The 20,208-nt window shown below is 40.7% G+C and overlaps 1 protein-coding gene across 1 annotated transcript in view; it reads left to right on the plus strand.

The window, feature by feature from the left end:
• The window catches only part of CREG2 (cellular repressor of E1A stimulated genes 2), a 46,966-nt gene that overhangs the window by 20,394 nt on the left and 6,364 nt on the right, over positions 1 to 20,208 (plus strand). The window contains exon 3 of the mRNA XM_058534447.1: positions 17,814 to 17,927. Within this exon, the coding sequence (XP_058390430.1) occupies positions 17,814 to 17,927 (114 nt within the window). The remainder of the gene's footprint in view (positions 1 to 17,813; positions 17,928 to 20,208) is intronic.

The following is a 20,208-nucleotide window of genomic DNA, read 5'->3' on the forward strand; positions in this document are numbered from 1 at the left end:
AAGGAATGGAGTTGAGCTAGAGTCAGAGGTCAGGAAATAGCAGATGGTGTGTCAGACGAGGGGACCTGTGCAGAGTGCTAAAAGGGAACAAGAGGAACATGGGGGCACCTGGGGAAGGTTCAAGTGGGCGAACGGGGAGTTCCTTTTGTGTCAATCTCACCCGCATCCCCAGGCTGGGGGTGGATCCGCAAAGGCCCTGGACTAATCCAGAGAGAACAAAGCCACCAGTGGATTCCAAACTGCATCAGCAAGGTCTCTTTCATTATCTTGCTTTATAATTCATGCAATATGAAACATTTTTGTCTGAAGAACAGATAACATTTTAAAATAATTTCTTCCTCCATTTTTATTACTCAAAGACATGTAAAAATGCAAATCAGAGCTTCTGATCAGCATGATATAATTATTTTTGCCTCACTGATTCCAAAGTGATTCAATTCCAACCAAAAGTAAAGAAACTTAGTGTTTTTACATGGTGTCGAGAACTGTGAAGGGTCTAAGATTTCACCCTGTTTGCAAACGTTGCCTTGTTAGTTCTAACTAACCAGTCAGCCTGCTGTGGTTCATGGATGCTGGCAGAAGACACAAGACTCCTGGGTCAGAGACAACAGACTTTATTAATCACAGCAGTAGCAGTAGCCAGAGGGTCAACATTTTATGACAGGGGTTCCCTCAAGCCCCAATTCCCCCAGGGTGATGCAAGGAGGGCCAGGTGACACCTGAGCATGTGGGCTGCATGACAGAGGAGGAGCCCTGAGAATAGAGAATCAAATCTTGTATAATGGAGAGCAAGCCTGCCTGCCCCCAGAGGGAGACAGTGTCTTCACTCTACTAGACAGTAAAACAGCCTGCCCTTTGCCCCAGAGGGAGACACTCTCTCTATCTTCCAAGGCTGTTTGCTCTATAAACATCTGTGGGAAAAGATAGTCCAGAACAAAGGGAGCTCAGTCTCTGCTCACAAGGCGTTCAGAAATGCGAGAGACCCATGGAGAACTGCTTCCGAATAAATGGTAGATATAGTCTTATATCAAGGAAATGTATGAATCTGTGAATATTTTTTAAATACAGGACGTCTTTGCTTTGCATGATACTGGGTTAATGGAAACGTATGCGTACGGGAACCGTGTCCTCGCTCTACGCAGCTCCATCACGACTTTACTGCCTGTATTGAGAATAGTTTGTGGATCCACATTAACAGCATCCAACATTAGATGGGCATGCCTCGACCATAGGATCCATCCTGAAGAGAGACAGAAACTGGAAGCCCTTCTATTAGTGAGGAACCTCTCAATTGCAAGAAACAGAAAAATAAGCTCAGATGTGCGTAGAGAATTGAAGACACTTATGCACACATTTGAAAAGTCCAGAGGTAGAGGCTTTTCTTAGGGGCTCTGCAGTGTCAGCCAAAATGAGGATTTCCCCTCTCTCCTCTCTGCCCTCTCCGGTGTCAGCCTCATCTTAAGGGCAGCCCCACTTGTGATCCATTGTGGTACCCAGCAACTTCCAGGTACACATGCTCCCTGTTTATGTCCAGCAAAAGCGAAACATCTCTCCAGGTAGACTCCAAAGGAGAGTAAAGAGGTTGCCATTCCAGAAGTCCCCAGCAAGTAGCCCCTTAAGCTTTCATGACCAAGCTTGTGCCAATCCCCGAATCCTTCACTATGGCCTGGGGATAGAATGTGCTGGTTGGTGTAGGCAATCCCAGCCCTCAGAATCTGGAGGTGCAATAGGGTTCCCTGAAGCTGAATGAGGGACAAGTGAATGCCCAAACAATATGCAAAGTACCTTGCCAAGAGGAGGGACAATGTCTTCTACGGCCCCTGTTCATCAAAGTAGGCTCTCATAAATTGAAAGCCATCCATCAGTGTCCCCAGGGTACACAGTATCCTCCTTCCTGGTCACCATTGCATTTGCTGACCATTCAAGAGCGGCAGTTGCCAGTAACCTCAGGTGTGTCGCACTCATGTGACTAAGGACGGGATTGCAGTCCACGTTCCCTCAAACGGTATATTAGTTTTCTCTTGCTGCTGTAACAAATTACCCCAACTCAGTGGCTTACAACAACACAAATGTATTATATTACAGTTCTGGAGGTCAGACGTCCCAAACAGGACTCGCTGGGCTAAAACCAAGGTGTAGGCAGGATTGCGTTCCTTTCTGGAGGCTCCAGGGGAAAACCCATTTTCTTGCCTTTTCCAGCTTCTAGAGGCTGCCTACATTCCTCGGCTTGTGCCCCCTTCCGTATTCAAAGCAGCTATCTCCAGTCAAGTCTTGCTCACATCACATCACTCCGACACTCTCTTTTGCCTCCCTCTTCCACTTGTGAGGACCCTTGTGATTGCATTGGGCCCGGCTGGATAATCCAAGATAGTCTCTCTATCCAAAGTCAGCTGATTAGCAATCTTAATTTCCCCTTGCCTTGTAAGGTAACACAGTCGCATCTGCCAGAGATTGGCATGTGGACATCTTTTGGGGGCCATTATCTTGCCTACCACGGGTGGGAAGGAAGTTATACCAAGTTTAGCTGGGTTGTCCACTGTGTAAATGGAAAGTTTTTTATTTACCTGTTTAAATATATAATCTCCTCTCTAGTCTACATAATCACCACTAGTTTAAATGTAATGTGTTATTCTATGATGACTTACATATGAGTGCTAATTTCATTGCTTTCACGCCAGAGCAATTTTGTGAAGAAATTAGCTTTAATAGTGAACAAATAAATTGGGTACAACTGATGACGATCTTGTCCAGTATATGTAAATTTAGTTCCTGTTTACTATTTTTACTTCTTTTCTCCATTCTACCTTAGATTTTTCTACAAAATTCAATACAGATTTAGTTTTTATAGTTATTGTGTAGATTGCATCCCATCAGTCTTTCATCTTAACCCGTAAGAAAAATTCACAATTCAGCAACTACAATTTTGCAGTGTCAAAAACACAGCATAGTGTAATACTTTTAAATGGTACACAATGTTCTCCCATGAAGCAATTTACCTGAATATGTGGGCATGTCCACTATTTCTCTTGTTACGACTCAACAGGATGTGTAATAAAGGAAAACTTCTAGGCAGGTGAAAACAAGTACCTTAAGTATAAGCAAAACATGTTTTGCTTAACAAATGTACCTTTCTCAAGATTTTAATGTAATAATGGATGAGAATGAGTGTTAATGAATCATGCCTCAAGCAGCCATTTTATGACATATACCATCTGTGAAAAGAGGATCTGTCAGAATTTGCTTGGCCAGCTGTGTTGGAGTCCCCAAGACCACCTCAGGCTCAATGATTCACTAGAAGGACTCACAGGATTCGGGAGCTCACGGTTTATTACAGTGAGAGGATACAGATCAAGATTATCAAAGGCCAAAGGTACATGGGGTGAAGTCCAAGAGAAACCAGGCACAAGCTCCCAGGTGTCCCCTTCCAGTGGAATTGCATGGGGACACACTTAATTCTCCCTGCAACGATGTGTGACAACACATGCAAAGCATTGCCAACCAAGGAAGCTCACCTGAGCCTCAGTATCCAGAGATTTTACTGTAATTCAGTCCACATGGGCACTATAATGTCTGCATGACTGATCTTAGCTCTGGGCCCCAAGAAGTCAAATTGATCCAGTGTGGCCCAGGGCCTCAGACACACAAAAACACTCTTATAAAGCAGCATAGTTCAAGGGCTCAGAGGTTATCTTCCAGGAGCCAGTCAAGGACCAGTCATCCTGAAAACAGGCCTTTCTTTGGAATGTGCAGGGTTTAAGCATCCCAGGTCTGCTGAGTTAACCCTTTACTGTACACCAGCAGGTAATGGTATGTGACCTACAGCACATGGATATTATGAGGTTTAAACAAGTCACATGCCTTAAAATATGAGAAGGTATGTAAATGTTAAATAATTTTATGTCATTTCAAAAAGGAAAAAGAAATTATATCATTTTCTCTAACAATAATCAAATTATGAAACTAAACAAATGAATAAGTAGCTAGATAGGTAGATTTGAAATGACTGGCACAACCCACCCAGAAATGTCAAAGTCTGCTTGCAATGGGGCCAGCTCTTACCGTGATACTGGTGGACACCATATTATTAGGATGGTAAAAATATGCGACACTTCCAGGAACCAGATAGAGTGTGTCTTTCCCACATTTTTCTGGGCTGCTTAGATGCTACAACTCCCAATACAGAAAGAGGATCTGCCACAAACAAACAGTCTCCATTTTAAGCCTGAAAAAAAATACTTTCAAGATTTTATAAATTAACTCCCAGCCACATTAGGTATTATCCACTACCTTCCTAATTTAATCCCTTCCACCACCATAGCATCTACCTCTGCAACAAACTCAGTAAGAGAGGCAGAGGAGGAGGCTTTTGATGCTCACTGTTTCAGAATCACCATTTGGTCCTTACCATCTTTGTATTAGCTCAGGCTGCTGTAACAAAAGACCACAGGCTGGGTGGCTGAAACAACAGAAATGTATTTTCTCATCATTCTGGAGGCCAGAAGTCCAAGACTATGGTGTCAGAAGCATTGGTTTCTCCTGAGGCCTCTCTCCTTGGCTTGCAGACGGCCACCTTCTCGCTGTGTCCTCACATGGCCTTTTCTCTGTGTGGGCACTCTTGGTGTCTCCTCCTCTTGTTATAAGGACACCAGTCCCATTGGATTAGGACACCGCCCTTATGACCTCATTAACTTTAATTAATTAATTAGCCTTCTTTAAAGACCCTATCTCCAAATACAGTCACACTGGGGGGTTAGTGCTTCAACATTTGAATTTGAGGGGCACACAATTCAGTCCATGACAATCTTCTTGATATTTCATGATCGATGCCACCACCAATTTAGGCTTTAAAATCCCAGAGCTCTCCAGTCACTCCACCCTTTCAGGCCCCCATGACAATTCAGCAGCAGCAGCAACAGCATCACTATATGAGGGCTTACTACGTGCCAGGCACTATTCTCATTACTTTATGTGAATCTGTGCATGTAATCCTCACGTGGGGATCAAGGGGGCCAATGAACAGCATCCCTCTTCCAGTCCACGATCTAAATCAGGGGCTGGCAAATTTTTTCTGTAAAGGCAGATAGTAAATTTTTTAGGTGTTGTAGGCCATACGGTTTCTGTCACATCTACTCAGCTCTGCCTGTGTAGCACCATAGACAATATGGTAATAAATGAATGTGGCTGTGTTCCAGTAAAACTTTATTTAAGCACACTAAAATTTGAATTTCATATAGTTTTCACATGTCATAAAATATTCTTCTTCTTTTGATTTTTCTCAACCATTTAAAAGCGTAAAACCCGTTCTTACCTCTCAGGCCAAACAAAAGCAAGTGGCAGGCCCTATCTGGCCAGCAGGCCATAGTCTGCCTAACATAGACCAATTGATAAATAAAAGAAAAGAGTAAAGCAGGGGAAATAACAAATATCACCTTTAATGTTGATAAAGCCAACATGGAGAGTGTGGACAAGGAAACTCCAAAATTAGACAGACTTGCATACTGGGTCCCAGGCAGGTCTGCACCCTAGGCCTCCCTGAGTTGTGGCAGGCCGCTTTTTAATTCATGCAGAGAGGACTAGAATAGAATATGTACTTCCTGCAGGCAGATGGGACTAAGCTACACATGTCCAGTGTCTTCTTCCAAATTCAGCAATTAATTTAAGTCTGCGTAGTGGAGAGAGTCAGGAGTGTGATGCTAGTGGAGCCCCCTCATCAGCAAGGGGAAGAAATCTCCCCCTTCTCCTCCCCACCAACACCAACGAATGAGGCAGGACATATTTGTGTCTATTTTTTACAGATGAGGAAACTGAGGCACAGAGATGCTGAGTCACAGCCAGAATTCAAATCCAGGAGGCTGACTTAGAGCTCATAATCTTAACCCCCACACGATGTGCCTTTCGCATCCATCTGCACTTATCAGTATCCATGTATCAGAATGCTCATCTATACTGATTATGCAAAGCAGAAAAGGAAAGAATACTTTGTTTCCTCTTTTCCTGACTAGAACTGGCCTCAAGCAGAAGGGAAATGCAAGATGTCTCCTGCTTCCTTCTCTCCTTTGATGTTGGAGAGCAATCCACCACTTTGATGATGAGGTTTCTCATCTAGCCTTAGATAAGGAAATGCAGTACCAGAAAAATCCTTCAGGGCAATAGACTAAAAAGGGAGAGAAACATTTAGTCTACTTCAAAAAAAGACCTTCTCTGTCTTTAACCTGCTCACATGAACTTACTGTAATCTCGTGGACGCCTATAAGTAAGAACAGAACCTTTATGTATAAAATAACACCATTCCTGACTTCTTGATGATGTTCAGAGTGCTTTTACATACATTTGAACTCTGTGGAGAAGGCAGACAAGAAATTAATATCCTCCCTTTACAGAAGAGGAAACTGAGGCCCAGTCTTTCAAGCTTCAGGTCACTTGGTAAACAGTGACACTGGGACAGATGCTGTGATCTTCCTGTTACTCAGCTACTGAGCACAGCTCTCCCAAATACAAAGGAAAACTAGTCAACATCAGAGCTCTAGCTTTCCAGCCCCTTTTATATACTCAATAGTCAGGAAGGGCGGAAAAATATTTGAGTCAAGCTTCAGCTGAGAATTTTGTGAGTAAACAGATTTCAAAACATGTACCTCTCACTATAAAATGTTCCCAATTTAATTTTTAAGTGGAAAAAATAAGATAAAAACTCTATATATGCTATAATTCCAAGTTTATTAAAAAACACTTGTTTTTATTTGCTAATATATATTTTTATAGTCTGCAAATCTTCTACATGGAAATTGATCATGTTCATAATCTAGAAAAAGAAAAAAGCTCATTGTTTGAAGTTTTGAAAAATGACCATAGATATCATCAATCTAAAAAACAATATGAAGGTAAATGTTCTTTTCAGTACATGCTCACAGGAAGCAAAAGGAAATCCCCAAGGGTCAAAAATGAAGATGAAGCAAAAGACCAGAACCAGGACTTCTCTAGTGGGTTTCTCAGTCTTGGAAAATTAGAGGCTTAGGTTTTAGTACAATGAGAAAAAAGAAACAGTATCTTGGACTAAGTCAGATGAAGAGTTAGAAGTAAGATCCCCATATAAAATCAGACCCCCAAAGAGCTACACTGTCAATTAAATATTGAGAGACCTTATTCATTTTAGATATACTTATCTTATAACTAATTAAGCATAGGTCTTGGGTATCTATTTCTGATATTTGCTGTTTCTACTGGCTCTTGCTTCTTCTTGTGAATTTTGAACTGAGGTCATCTTTAACAGGCTTTATCTGAGAATTGTTTGAGGATTTCCCCAGGGATATTGAACAGCCCATGAGGAAAAAACATACAGATACTGATAGTTAAGGGTCCCTAAACAAAACCACCAAGGCTGATCACCCTACAGTGAAGTCCACTGGTCAAAAAGTCAGTTAGAATTTCCAATCAGCTTTGGGGTGACACATTTTAAATATGATAGCCAAAGAGAATGAATCCTTTGAGAAAGTTTCTACTGTGCAAAACAGATAAAAGGAACTCAGGGAGAATTTAAGCAAGACAGAGAGAAAGAAGTAATTTTTCAGGACAGAAGACAATATATTGCGGAAGAGTAGACTTTAAAATAAAAACACCCAGGGAGTGACGTCAGCATCACGGCAGAGTGAGCTTTCCCCTTAGACTCTCCCCTGCAAGATACAACAAAAAGGACATTCATATACCAACAGAGGACATTCACACAACACAAAAGACATCTGCGAGACCCACGCAGCCTTACATCTGAAGGTGGAGGTTCTGGAACCCCTGGAGGAAGTGGAAGCAGGTAAGGAGAACTCCTCTCCATCCCCAATGGCAGCAACTCTGGGTCTGTGCAGCTCTCAAAGAGAGAGCAGGGAGGGGTGGCCCTCCATGGGAAAACTGTCACTCTCCAAATTCTCTCACAGCCTGTGGGAAACTCCTATATGGAGGAGACTTAACTGTTGCAGGCATGTCTTCATCAAGCTAGCACCCCAGGAGAGCAGATAATGAGGGAAGCAGGAGAAGCCCCCGGGATTGGGCGGGTGAAAGAAAGAGCTCTTCCCTCCACCCAGCACTCCAGCACAGCCAGTTGGCTAGAGCGCCTACAGATTGTGGTGGGCTCAGAATACACAGCTCTTGACCCCCACCCAGTGGCAGCAGGTGGAAGCTGTGACCAGATATTATCAGCATGAGGAAGAACAAACCCACGCCCTCAAACAGTATGCAAAAATATATTAAATCTCCAGACCAGAAGGAAAATGATAAGCACCCAGAAATCAATACTGAAGGCACAGAAATTTATAGCCTAAAAGACAGAGAATTCAAAATAGCTATCATAAAAGAGCACAATGAATTACAAGAAGATACAGATAGACAATTCAATGAAATCAGGAACTTCTTCACAAAAGAGATTGAAACTATAAAGAAAAACCAATCAGAAATGTTGGAGATGAAAACCACAATGGAAAAGTTAAAGAAAAATCTGGAATATTTAAAGAACAGAGCTGACAATATGGAGGAAAGAATTAGAACTATTGAGGATAGAAATGCAGAAATATTCCAGATGGAGGAGGAGAGAGAACTAAGACTAAAAAGAAATGAAGAAATTCTCCAGGAAATATCCAACTCAATTAGGAGGTACAGCATAAGTATTATAGGTATTCCAGAGGGAGAAGAGAGGGAAAAAGGAACAGAGAGCTTGTTCAAAGAAATACTGAGAACTTCCCAAGCCTGGGGAAGGAGCTGGAAATACAAGCAACTGAAGTCAATAGATCTCCTGGATATATCAACATAAAAAGACCCTCTCCAAGGCGTATAGTAGGAAAGCTGGCAAAAGTCAATGACAAAGAAAAAATATTAAGGGCAGCAAGACAAAAAAAAATGTACAAAGGAATTTCTATCAGGCTCCCAGCAGATTTCTTGGCAGAAACTTTACAGGCTAGGAGAGAGTGGAACAATATATTCAAAATTCTGAAAGACAAAAACTTTCAGCCAAGAATACTGTATCCAGCAAAAATATCCTTCAGATATGATGGAGAAATAATAACTATTCCAGATAAACGAAAGCTAAGGGAGTTCATTGCCACAAGACCCCCACTACAAGAAATGCTCAAGAAGGCCCTCATGCCTGAAAAAAAAAAAAAGAGAAATGGGATACAGAACTTTGAGCAAAGAGAAAAATAAGTAGACAAAATCAGAAAAATTGCAGCTTTCTATCGGAATAGGTTAGCAAACACTTAATTATAACATCAAAGATTAAGGGAAGGAAAACACCAAAAATAAATATGACCTCATCATTTTCACCACAAACTCACAACGCAAGATGGAAGAAGTTGTGACAATAATAATTTAGAAGGGGAAGAGGAAAGGGATGGAATTGTCTTAGTCTAAAGAAATAAGAGATCATCAGAAAATGTACTAGCTTATCTATGAGATTTTTTTATACAAACCTCATGGTAACCACTAAACAAATAATCAGAACAGAAACACATATGATAAATAAAGAGAAAACTAAGAAAACCATCATACAGAACTACCAAACTGAGTTGGTAGTCTGAAACACACAGGACAAGAAACAAAGGAAATGCAGAAGAACCAGAAAATGAGCAATAAAATAGCAATATTAAGCCCAGATATATCAATAATCACTCTAAATGTAAATGGATTGAATTCTCCAATCAAAAGACACAGAGTAGGGGGATGGATTAAAAAACAAGATCCAACAATATGCTGCCTCCAGGAAACACATCTCAGCTCTAAAGACAAACACAGACTCAGAATGAAAGGATGGAAGACAATACTCCAAGCTAATGGCAAACAAAAGAAAGCAAGTGTTGCCATGCTTATATCAGACAAAGTAGAATTCAAGATAAAACAGGTAATGAGAGACAAAGAGGGGCAATATATAATGGTAAAAGGGACACTCCACCAGGAAGACTTATCACTTGTAAATGTATATATGCACCCAACACAGGAGCACCAAAGTACATAAAGCAACTATTAACAAACCTAAAAGGAGATATTAACTACAACACAATAATAGTACAGGGTCTTAACACCCCACTTACATCAGTGGATAGATCATCCAGACAGAAGGTCAATAAGGAAATAGTGGACTTAAATGAAAAACTAGACGAGAGGGACTTAATAGATATATAGACTGCACTCCATCCAAACACAGCAGATTACATATTTTTCTCAAGCATGCATGGAACATTCTTAAGGATAGACCATATGTTGGGAAACAAGATGAGCCTCTATAAATTTAAGAAGATTGAAATCATAACAGGCATCTTTTCTGACCATAATACTATGAAACTAGAAATCAACTATAAGAAAAAAACTGGGAAAGTGACAAAGATGTGGAGACTAAACAACATGCTACTGAATAACCAATGGATCATTGAAGAAATTAAAGGAGAAATCAAAAAATATCTGGAGACAAATGAAAATGAAAATACACCATACCAACTCATATTGGATGCAGCAAAAGCAGTCCTCAGAGGGAAACTCATAGCAATACAGGCCCACTTTAACAAACAAGAATAGTCCCAAATAAGCAATCTTAAACCACACCTAAGAGAATTAGAAAAAGAAGAACAAACAAAGCCCAAAGTCAGCAGAAGAAGGGAAATAATAAAAATTAGAGCAGAAATAAATGAAATTGAAATTAAAAAAATAGAAAGGATTAATGAAACAAAGAGCTGGTTCTTTGAGAATATAAACAAAATTGACAAACTCTTAGCCAGACTCACTAAAAAAAAAAGAAAGAAAGCTCAAATAAATAAAATTAGAAATGAAAGAGGAGAAATTACAATGGATACCACAGAAATACAAAGAATTATAAGAGAATACTATGAAAAACTATATGCCAACAAATTGGACAATCTAGAATAAATGGATAAATTCTTAAACTCATACAACCTCCCAAAACTGAACCAAGAATAGAGAATCTGAATAGACCACAACAAGTAAAGAGATTGAAACAGTAATCAAAAACTTCCCCCAAAATAAAAGTCCAGGACCAGATGGCTTCTCTGGAGAATTTTAGCAAACATTCAAAGAAGATTTAATACCCATCCTCCTCAAAATATTCCAAAAAATAGAGGAAGATGGAACACTTCCTAACACATTCTACGAGGCCAACATCACCCTGATACCAAAGCCAGACAAGGACAACACAAAGAAGGAAAATTACAGGCCAATATCACTGATGAACATACATGCAAAAACCCTCAACGAGATATTGGCAAACCGAATACAGCAATACATTAAAAAGATCATACACCTGATCTCACTCATATGTGGAATATAAACCAACACATGGACAGAGAAAACTGGACTGTGGTTACCCGGGCAGTGGGGGTGGGGGGTGGGCACAAGGGGTGAAGGGAGTCATATATGGGGTGATGGACAAACAAAAATGTACAACCCAAAATTTCACAATGTTAGAAACCATTAAAACATCAATAAAAAAAAAATTAAAATTAAAAAAAAAAAAAAAAAAGATCATACACCATGATCAAGTGGGATGTATACCAGGGACACAGGGATGGTTCAACATCTGCAAATCAATCGATGTGATACACCACATTAACAAAACAAGGAATAAAAACCACGTGATCGTCTCAGTATATGCAGAGAAGGCATTTGACAAGATCCAAGATCCATTTATGATAAAAACTCTCAACAAAATGGTTATAGAAGGAAAGTACTTCAACATAATAAAGGCCATATATGACAAACCCACAGCCAGCATCATACTCAACAGTGGAAAACTGAAAGCCATTCCTCTGAGAAGAGGAACAAGATAAGGGTGCCCACTCTCGCCACTCTTATTCAACATAGTACTGGAGGTTTTGGCCAGAGCAATTAGGCAAGAAAAAGGAATAAAAGGAATCCAAATAGGCAATGAAGAAGCAAAACTCTCACTATTTGCAGATGACATGATTTTGTATATAGAAAACCGTAAAGAATCCATTGGAAAACTATTAGAAATAATCAACAACTACAGGAAAGTTACAGGTACAAAATCAACTTACAAAAATCAATTGCATTTCTATACTCTAATAATGAACTAACAGAAAGAGAACTCAAGAATACAATTCCATTTACGATCGCAACAAAAAGAATAAAATACCTAGGAATAAATTTAACAAAGGATGCGAAAGACCTATACAATGAAAATTATAAGACATTATTGAAAGAAATCAATGATGACATAAAGAAATGGAAAGATATTCCATGCTCATGAATTGGAAGAATAGACATAGTTAAAATGTCCATACTACCTAAAGCAATCTACAGATTCAATGCAATCCCAATCAGAATCCCAAGGACATTCTTCACAGAAATAGAACAAAGAATACTAAAATTCATATGGGGCAACAAAAGACCCTGAATAGCTGAAGCAATCCTGAGAAAAAGAACAAAGCTGAAGGCATCACAATCCCTGACTTAAAAATATAGTACAAAGCTATAATAATTAAAACAGCATGGTACTGGTACAAAAACAGACACACAGGGAGATCAATGGAACAGAATTGAGAGCCCAGAAATAAAACCACACATCTATGGACAGCTAATCTTCGACAAGGAGCTAAGAACATACAATGGAGAATGGAAATTCTCATCAATAAATGGTGTTGGGCATACTGAACAGCCATAAGCAAAAGAATGAAAGTAGACCATTTTCTTTCACCATACACAAAAATTAACTCAAAATGGATCAAAGACTTGAAGGTAAGACCTGAAACTATAAAAATCCTAAAAGAAAATATAGGCAGTACACTCTTTGACATCAGTCATAGAGGGATCTTTTCAAATTCTACGTCTACTCGGACAAGGGAAACAAAAGAAAAAATAAACAAGTAGGACTTCATCAGACTAAAGAGTTTCTGCAAGGCAAATGAAACCAGGATCAAAATGAAAAGACAACCCACCAGCTGGGAGAAAATATTTGCAAATCATACATCCAACAAGGGGTTAATTTCCATAACACATAAAGAACTCACACAACTGAACAACAAAAAAACAAACAACCCAATCAAAAAATGGGCAGAGGATATGAACAGACATTTTTTCAAGGAAGATATACAGATGGCCAATAGGCACATGAAAAGATCTTCAACATCAGTAATCATCAGGGAAATGCAAATCAAAACTACACTAAGATATTACCTTACACTCGTTAGAATGGCTATATCACCAACACAAAAAACGACAAATGTTGGAGAGGTTGTGGAGAAACCACAACCCTCATTCACTGCTGGTGGGAATGCAAACTGGTGCGGCCTCTATGGAAAACAGTATGGAGATTCCTCAAAACATTAAAAACAGAAATACCTTATGAACCAGCTATCCTACTACTCGGTATTTATCCAAAGAACCTGAAATCAACAATCCAAAGAGCTTATGCACCCCCACTGTTCACTGCAGCATTATTCACTAGAGCCAAGAAGTGGAAGCAACCCAAGCGTCCCTCGACGGATGACTGGATAAAGAAGATGTCATATTTATATATATACATGATGGAATACTACTCAGCCATAAAAAACAACAAAATCATCCTATTCACAACATGGATGGACCCGGAGGATATTATGTTAAGCAAAATAAACCAGACAGAGAAAGACAAACACAACATGATTTCACTCATAGGTAGAAGATAAACTAACACATGGACAGAGAGGACAGTTTGGTGGTTACCAGGTGGAAGAGGGTTGGGGAGTGGGCACAAGGAATGAAGGGGCACATTTATATGGTGACTGACAAACAATAATGTACAACTAAAATTTCACAATGTTATAAACTATTATGACATCAATAAAAAATAAAAACACTCAGGACAAATAAAGAGCTCTTAAAATTAAAAATATGATAGCAGAAATAAAAAACCTCAACTAAAGCATTAGAGGGTAGATTTGAAGTAATTTCCAAAAAAGTAGAATAAAAAGAAACATGAGAGAAACAATAAGAAAATTAAAGGACTAATCCGAAAGGTCCAACAGTCAAGTAAAATAATTCCAGAAAAAGTGAATTGAGACAATGAAAGGAAAAAATTATCAAAGATGTAATTGAAGAAAAATTCCGCAGAAGCAAAAGACATATGAGTCTCCAGGTTTAAAACAACCCACCAGGTACCCAAAACAATGGATTTTTTTTTAAAAAGCCTATATCAAGGTACATTATCATGAAATTTCAGGAAATCATAGGCAAAGATTAGTTTATGAAAGTTTTCAGAGGGGCAAAGGGAAGTTCCCATACAAAAGAGCAAGGAAGAGAATTGCGTTAGACTGTTGAATAGCAACACTGGAGTGGAGCAATGCCTCCAACATTATTTGTGGAAATTATTTCAAACATAGCATTCAATACCCAGCCAAACTATCAAACATATCCTCAGGGTAAACCATATCCTCAGACATATAAAACTCAAATAATTTTATTTCCTATCTACTTCTTCTCAGAAAACATATATATTTTTGGCAGAATTACTATAACAAAATGAGGAAGAAAGAGAAAGATGCAGGCCCCAGGAAAGACGTGATCCAACACTGGACTAAGGAAATCCCCAGATGATGGTCAAAGAAGTTTTCCAGATTACAGTTATGTCAGTCTTTGTCAGTATTGACAACTCTTAGACTATAGGAACAGTCTTTTCTATAAGACTAAATTCTGGGACCCCAAAACAAAATTTCAGAAAGGTCTCCTTTCACTCACCTCTGGCCCAAAGGAGTCACTTACTTGGGGGCACCATTGGCGGCTTTATGTTTTTTTTTCTTTGAATAATGGAAGTTGTACATAATCATTGTAATATTCAAAGACTATACAAGTATATAAAATAAAAAGGGACTCCTTACCCCACACCTAAATCCCCACAAATCCCTTTCTCCTGAAAGAACCAGAGTTATATCCTTGGGATATATCTTTTCAGAACTTTTTCTTTTTATTTTCTTTTTTTTTGCTGGGAAAGAGTCACTCTGAGCTAACATCTGTTGCCAATCTTCCTCTGTCTCTTTTTTTCTCTCCCCAAAGCCCTAGTACATTACAACTGTATATTCTAGTTGTAAGTCCTTTTAGTTCTTCGGTGTGAGCTGCCGCCACAGCATGGCTACTGACAGACGAGTGGTGTGGTTCCACGCCCGGGAACTGAATCCGGGCCGCTGAAGGGGAGCGTGCTGGACTTTAACCGCTAGGCCATCAGGGCTGGCTCTCAGAACTTTTTCTAAGCATATATAAACATATACACAGTTTTAGGTTTTTTTTAATGGTATCATACTGCACATATTGTTCTTCAGCTAACTGTTTTTACTGATATCTTTTTTTTTAAGACTTTATTTTTTTTGAGCAGTTGTAGATTGACAATAAACTGGAGAGGAGGGTGCAGAGATTTTCCATATACCCCCGACCCCCACACATACATAGCCTCCCCCATTATGAACATCACTCACCAGAATGGTACCTTGCTTACCAAGAATAAACCTACATTGACACATCATAATCACCCAAAGTCCACAGTTTCCCTAAGGGTTCACTCCTGGTGTCATACATTTAATATGTTTGGACAAATGTAAAGTGATATGTATCCATCATTATAGTATCATACAGAGTATTTTCACTGCCCTTAAAAATTCTCTTTGCTCTGCCTAGTCTTCTCTCCCTGCACTGCCCACAGACACACACACACACACACACACACACACTCACTCCTGGCAACCACTGATCTTTTTGTTGTCTCCATAGTTTTGCCTTTTCCAGAATGTCATCTATTTGGAATCAAATATTATGTAGCCTTTTCAGATTGGCTTCTTTCGCATAGTAATATGCATTTAAGATTCCTCCATGTCTTTTCATGGCTTGATAGCTCATTTCTTTTTAGCACTGAACACTATTCCATTGTCTAGATGGACCGCAGTTTATTTATCCATTCACCTACTGAAGGACATCTGGGTTGCTTCCAAGTTTTGGCAATTATGGATAAAGCTGTTATAAACATCTGTGTGCAGGTTTTTGTGTGGACATAAGTTTTCAGCTCCTTTGGGTAAATATCAAGGAGCGTGATTGCTGGATTGTGTGGTAAGAGTATGTTTAGTTTTGTAAGAAACTGCCAAACTGTTTTCCAAAGTGGCTGAGCCATTTTGCATTCCCACCAGCAATGAAGGAGATTTCCTGTGGCTCCACAGCCTCCCCAGCATTTGGTGTAGTCAGTGTTCTGGATTTTGGCCATGCTAATGGGTGTGTCGTGGTATCTCATTGTTTTGATTTGCCTTTCTTTGGTGATATCTGATGTGGAGCATCTTTTCATATGCTTGTTTGCCATCTGTATATCTTCTTTGGTGAGGTGTCTGTTAAAGTCTTTGCCCCATTCTTTAATTGGGTTATTTTCACTTATATCTTTATCATAGACACCTTTAACCTTTAACTATATCTCATTCTTTTTAAACGTATTTCATAGTATTGATAAAACTTAATTTGTTTGTGTTGCCCCACTGCTAAGCATTTGGTTACTTCCAATTTTTGCCATCATAAACAATGCTGTAACAAATATGTTTGCACATGCTCTTTTTTCGCATGTGCTAGTCGGTTTTTTTTTTTTTACCCCTAAGGCGAGCTTTTGAGAAAATGTTCTAGCATGATGTTAAAAAGTCCACAATTAGATAATAGGAGAGAGAATCCATAAACCTTGAGGACTCGTAGTATCTGGGAGATGAAGTGACAGGCTGAGAGGGGCCTTACCTTCCTGCCTGAGACCAGAGGCCCTGGGGTCCGACAGGCCTAGCTGCTCCTCTGTGAGCTCCATGGCCCAGGGCAAGTCGCTTAACCCATCTAGGTCTCATTTTCCTTGTCTCTAAAATGAGGTTAGTAATAACACCTACCTCCTAGGGTTGTGGTGAAGATCAAACAAAATGAGGCAAGGTACAAAGGCATTTGGTACAAAAGTTAACAAATCTTATTATAGCAGCGAATGACAGAAACATCTTAGAAATACCAAAAACACTGTCTGGATGCAAGTGACTAGCATTATCATCATGTTGCCCCATCTTTGAACCACCTTCCCCAACACTTATGGAGAGAATTTGCAAAGTGCACCAGCTGTGACCAAGAAGTGTTTTCTCTTGGGGCTTTAGATGAAGCCTCTATCTGAACATTTGAAGAATCAGATTCTCCTGTTTATGTTTCTTCCAGAAATAGGTAGCCTCACGTGATTAGAGGTGGGGAGAACTTAAAGTCTCCTTTCCCACACCCCCACTGCCTGGCAACTCCTATAACGAAAGCAAGTCTTAGAAGAATTCTGCCACCATGGAAACACTTATTAGCAAGCAGTCACAAATACAGTCACATTACTGTTCTGTTATTTCTAATATTCCTTATTCTAAGTAAGGAACCTCCATATTCTGATGGTGATATCTGAAAGCCTTTATCTCGGTCACTGCTGGATCCAGGGAGATGCATTGCATTAGTCCAGGAGCACCATTCATATTGTCTTTAAGCGAGTGGCGTCCCCTGAGCAACACCATTCTGGACAGTGGCTCCTGACTGGGGTCTTGCAGAGGCTAGCCCTGGCTTGTGCAGTCTTGATGCAGGTGCTTCAGGTGTTATCTACTGCCCCGAGGATGCAGACTGACATCTAACCTACACAGGCACACCTCTCACACTGGCTGTGCCAAAGGATTTTACAGTAATTACAGGCAGTGTAAGAACCCGAATGATATAACCAGCAATGTGACTGCTATTTTTAACTTTTCATGAAATCCTTAGTATTTCCGGCTGATGTCCTGTCATCGTTTTAATATATGAAAAATGTTCTTCGAATGCAGAAAAAATATTGTGGACCCGGAAGATCCCCGATGTGCCCGCTTAACGCTCACTGGCCAGATGATTGCTGTGTCTCCAGAAGAAGTGGAATTTGCCAAGCAAGCCATGTTTTCAAGGTTTGTATATGTTTTAAAGTTGGTTTGCCCAGAAATATACAGTAATAAAAAGCAGAGATCAGGGCTGTGCTATTTGATGCCTCTGAGATGATGACAGTAATGGTCTGGGTGGGAACACTGCCAACCTCATGCTGGCTGTCTTGGTGGCTCAAGGTGGCAGCAGAGGCCGGGCAAATGGCTGACACCGCCTTTGAGAGCAGCTCACATTGAGGGGTTCCAGGCACTGTTCCCTGCATACTTCCAACCTTTTACAATGCCCTGCCTTGAATTGGAAATAACTGAGGCTTTGTGGTCAAGACAACGCCACAAACATTTTCCAGTGTCCACTCTAAGCAAAGCACAGTGCCGGAAGTGAAAGCAGTTTCTCAGTGTGGTCCTCTCTCCCCTACATCTGAACCACTTAGGATGCACACGTAGACACGGCTGTCTGGGCCCACCCCTGACCTGCCTACTGAATTGAATTCTCTGCAGATAAGACAATCCAAATTTTAAAAGTATGTCCCAGGAAATTCTAAAGTTTAAGAATCACTGCTGTAGGGGTCAGAGTGACTGAGAGGATAGCCCACTGTGGGGGTGTACAGGAGTGGTCTTTCAGGACTGTCAGAGTCTGTCTCCATGAGTGAGGAGGGTGTCCACACAGGGGGCAGCCTGGAGTGGAAGGTCAGAGCTGGGGCAAGGAGTGGTGCGTGTCCTTGCAGGAAAACAAGTAGATTAACACTTGTCTGAAGTCATGGAGCCAGCCCTGGTGGTCTAGTGGTTAAGATTCAGCACTCTCACCGCTGCGGCCTGGATTCATTTTCCCAGTCAGGGAACCACACCACCCATCTGTCGGTTGACATACTGTGGCAGCTGTGTGTTGCTGTGCCAGCAGTGTTTCAAATACCAGCAAGGTCACCCATGGTGGACAGGTTTCAGCAGAGCTTCCAGGCTAAGACAGCTTAGGAAGAAGGACCTGGCCACCCAATTCTGAAAAAATTGGCCATAAAAACCCTGGGAATAGCAGTGGAGCATTGTCTGATATAGCGCAGGAAGGTGAGAGGCTGGTGCAGAAAGACCAGGCAACGTTCTGCTCTGCTGTCCACAGGACTCACCAGGAATTGACTCAACAGCACTAGCAACAAAAGTTAGCGGAAGAGTGGGCCGGCCCCGTGGCTTAGCAGTTAAGTGCATGCGCTCCTCTGCTGGCAGCCCAGGTTTGATCCCGGGCGTGCGCTGGCGCACTGCTTCTCTGGCCATGCTGAGGGCAAGTCCCACATACAGCAACTAGAAGGATGTGCAACTATGTCATACAACTATCTACTGGGGCTTTGGGGGGAAAAAAGGGGAGGAGGATTGGCAATAGATGTTAGCTCAGAGCCGGTCTTCCACAGCAAAAAAAAAAAAAAAACAGGAGGATTAGCACGGATGTTAGCTCAGGGCTGATCTTCCTCACACACACACACACACACACACACACACACACACAAAGTTAGTGGAAGAGTAAGACAAAAGCAAGTGGTAAGTTGGTGGGGCCATTTCAACCCCACGGAGATGGGAAGATTTTACAAGGTGGGAAGGGAATCATCAAACAAGGAAACACAGTAAGGAAAGGGGAAGGCTGGTTTCTCACTGCGTGGAGGAGGGTCACAAGGGGAGAAAGCTAGAATGAATCAGGAGTTGGAGTGTGATCGGATGGGTCAGCATGGACTCGCAGTTTTCAGTACACAGAGAAGTAAACGTGTGTGTGTGTGTGTGCGCGCACGCGTATGTGTGCTTTATTTTCAAACTCAGCTGTCATTCTTTCGTTCCAGCCTCTCCTCTCATATGTTATGATGGGCAGTGAGAAGAGGCCAAAATCTTAGGCAGACCACTGGGTTCATTAAATTCATTTCCCATTTTCTACATCGCTGACGGCAACAGTGTTGCCACACTTTCCACCACTACCTAGCAAGGTCCCTTTATCACCAGCTTCCAACAGCCTGATCTTGACCTTCTTTCAAACCCTGTCTGTCTCCTCAAGGTCCTTCCAGCTTCCACTCGCTGCCTGGACCCAAAGCCGGTGTCCCATGGACTAGAATGTGTTACACCTGCGCCGCACTTGCAGGTGCCAAAATTTGTTCTAGTTTTAGTACAAAACTAGTTTGCTTAAAATAACAACAACCATTTTATTATCTCAGCTGCAGGAGTATTTGGAGTGTCCAGGCATCAGATCAGCAACTTACTTTCAAATGCTTTAGGAAGAAACAAAATAGTTCTTTATGCTGTACTTTCAACTTCTCCATAAGTTTATGATTATTTCAAA

The sequence above is a fragment of the Diceros bicornis genome, chromosome 40 (assembly GCF_020826845.1).
Source record: "Diceros bicornis minor isolate mBicDic1 chromosome 40, mDicBic1.mat.cur, whole genome shotgun sequence".
NCBI lineage: Eukaryota > Metazoa > Chordata > Mammalia > Perissodactyla > Rhinocerotidae > Diceros > Diceros bicornis.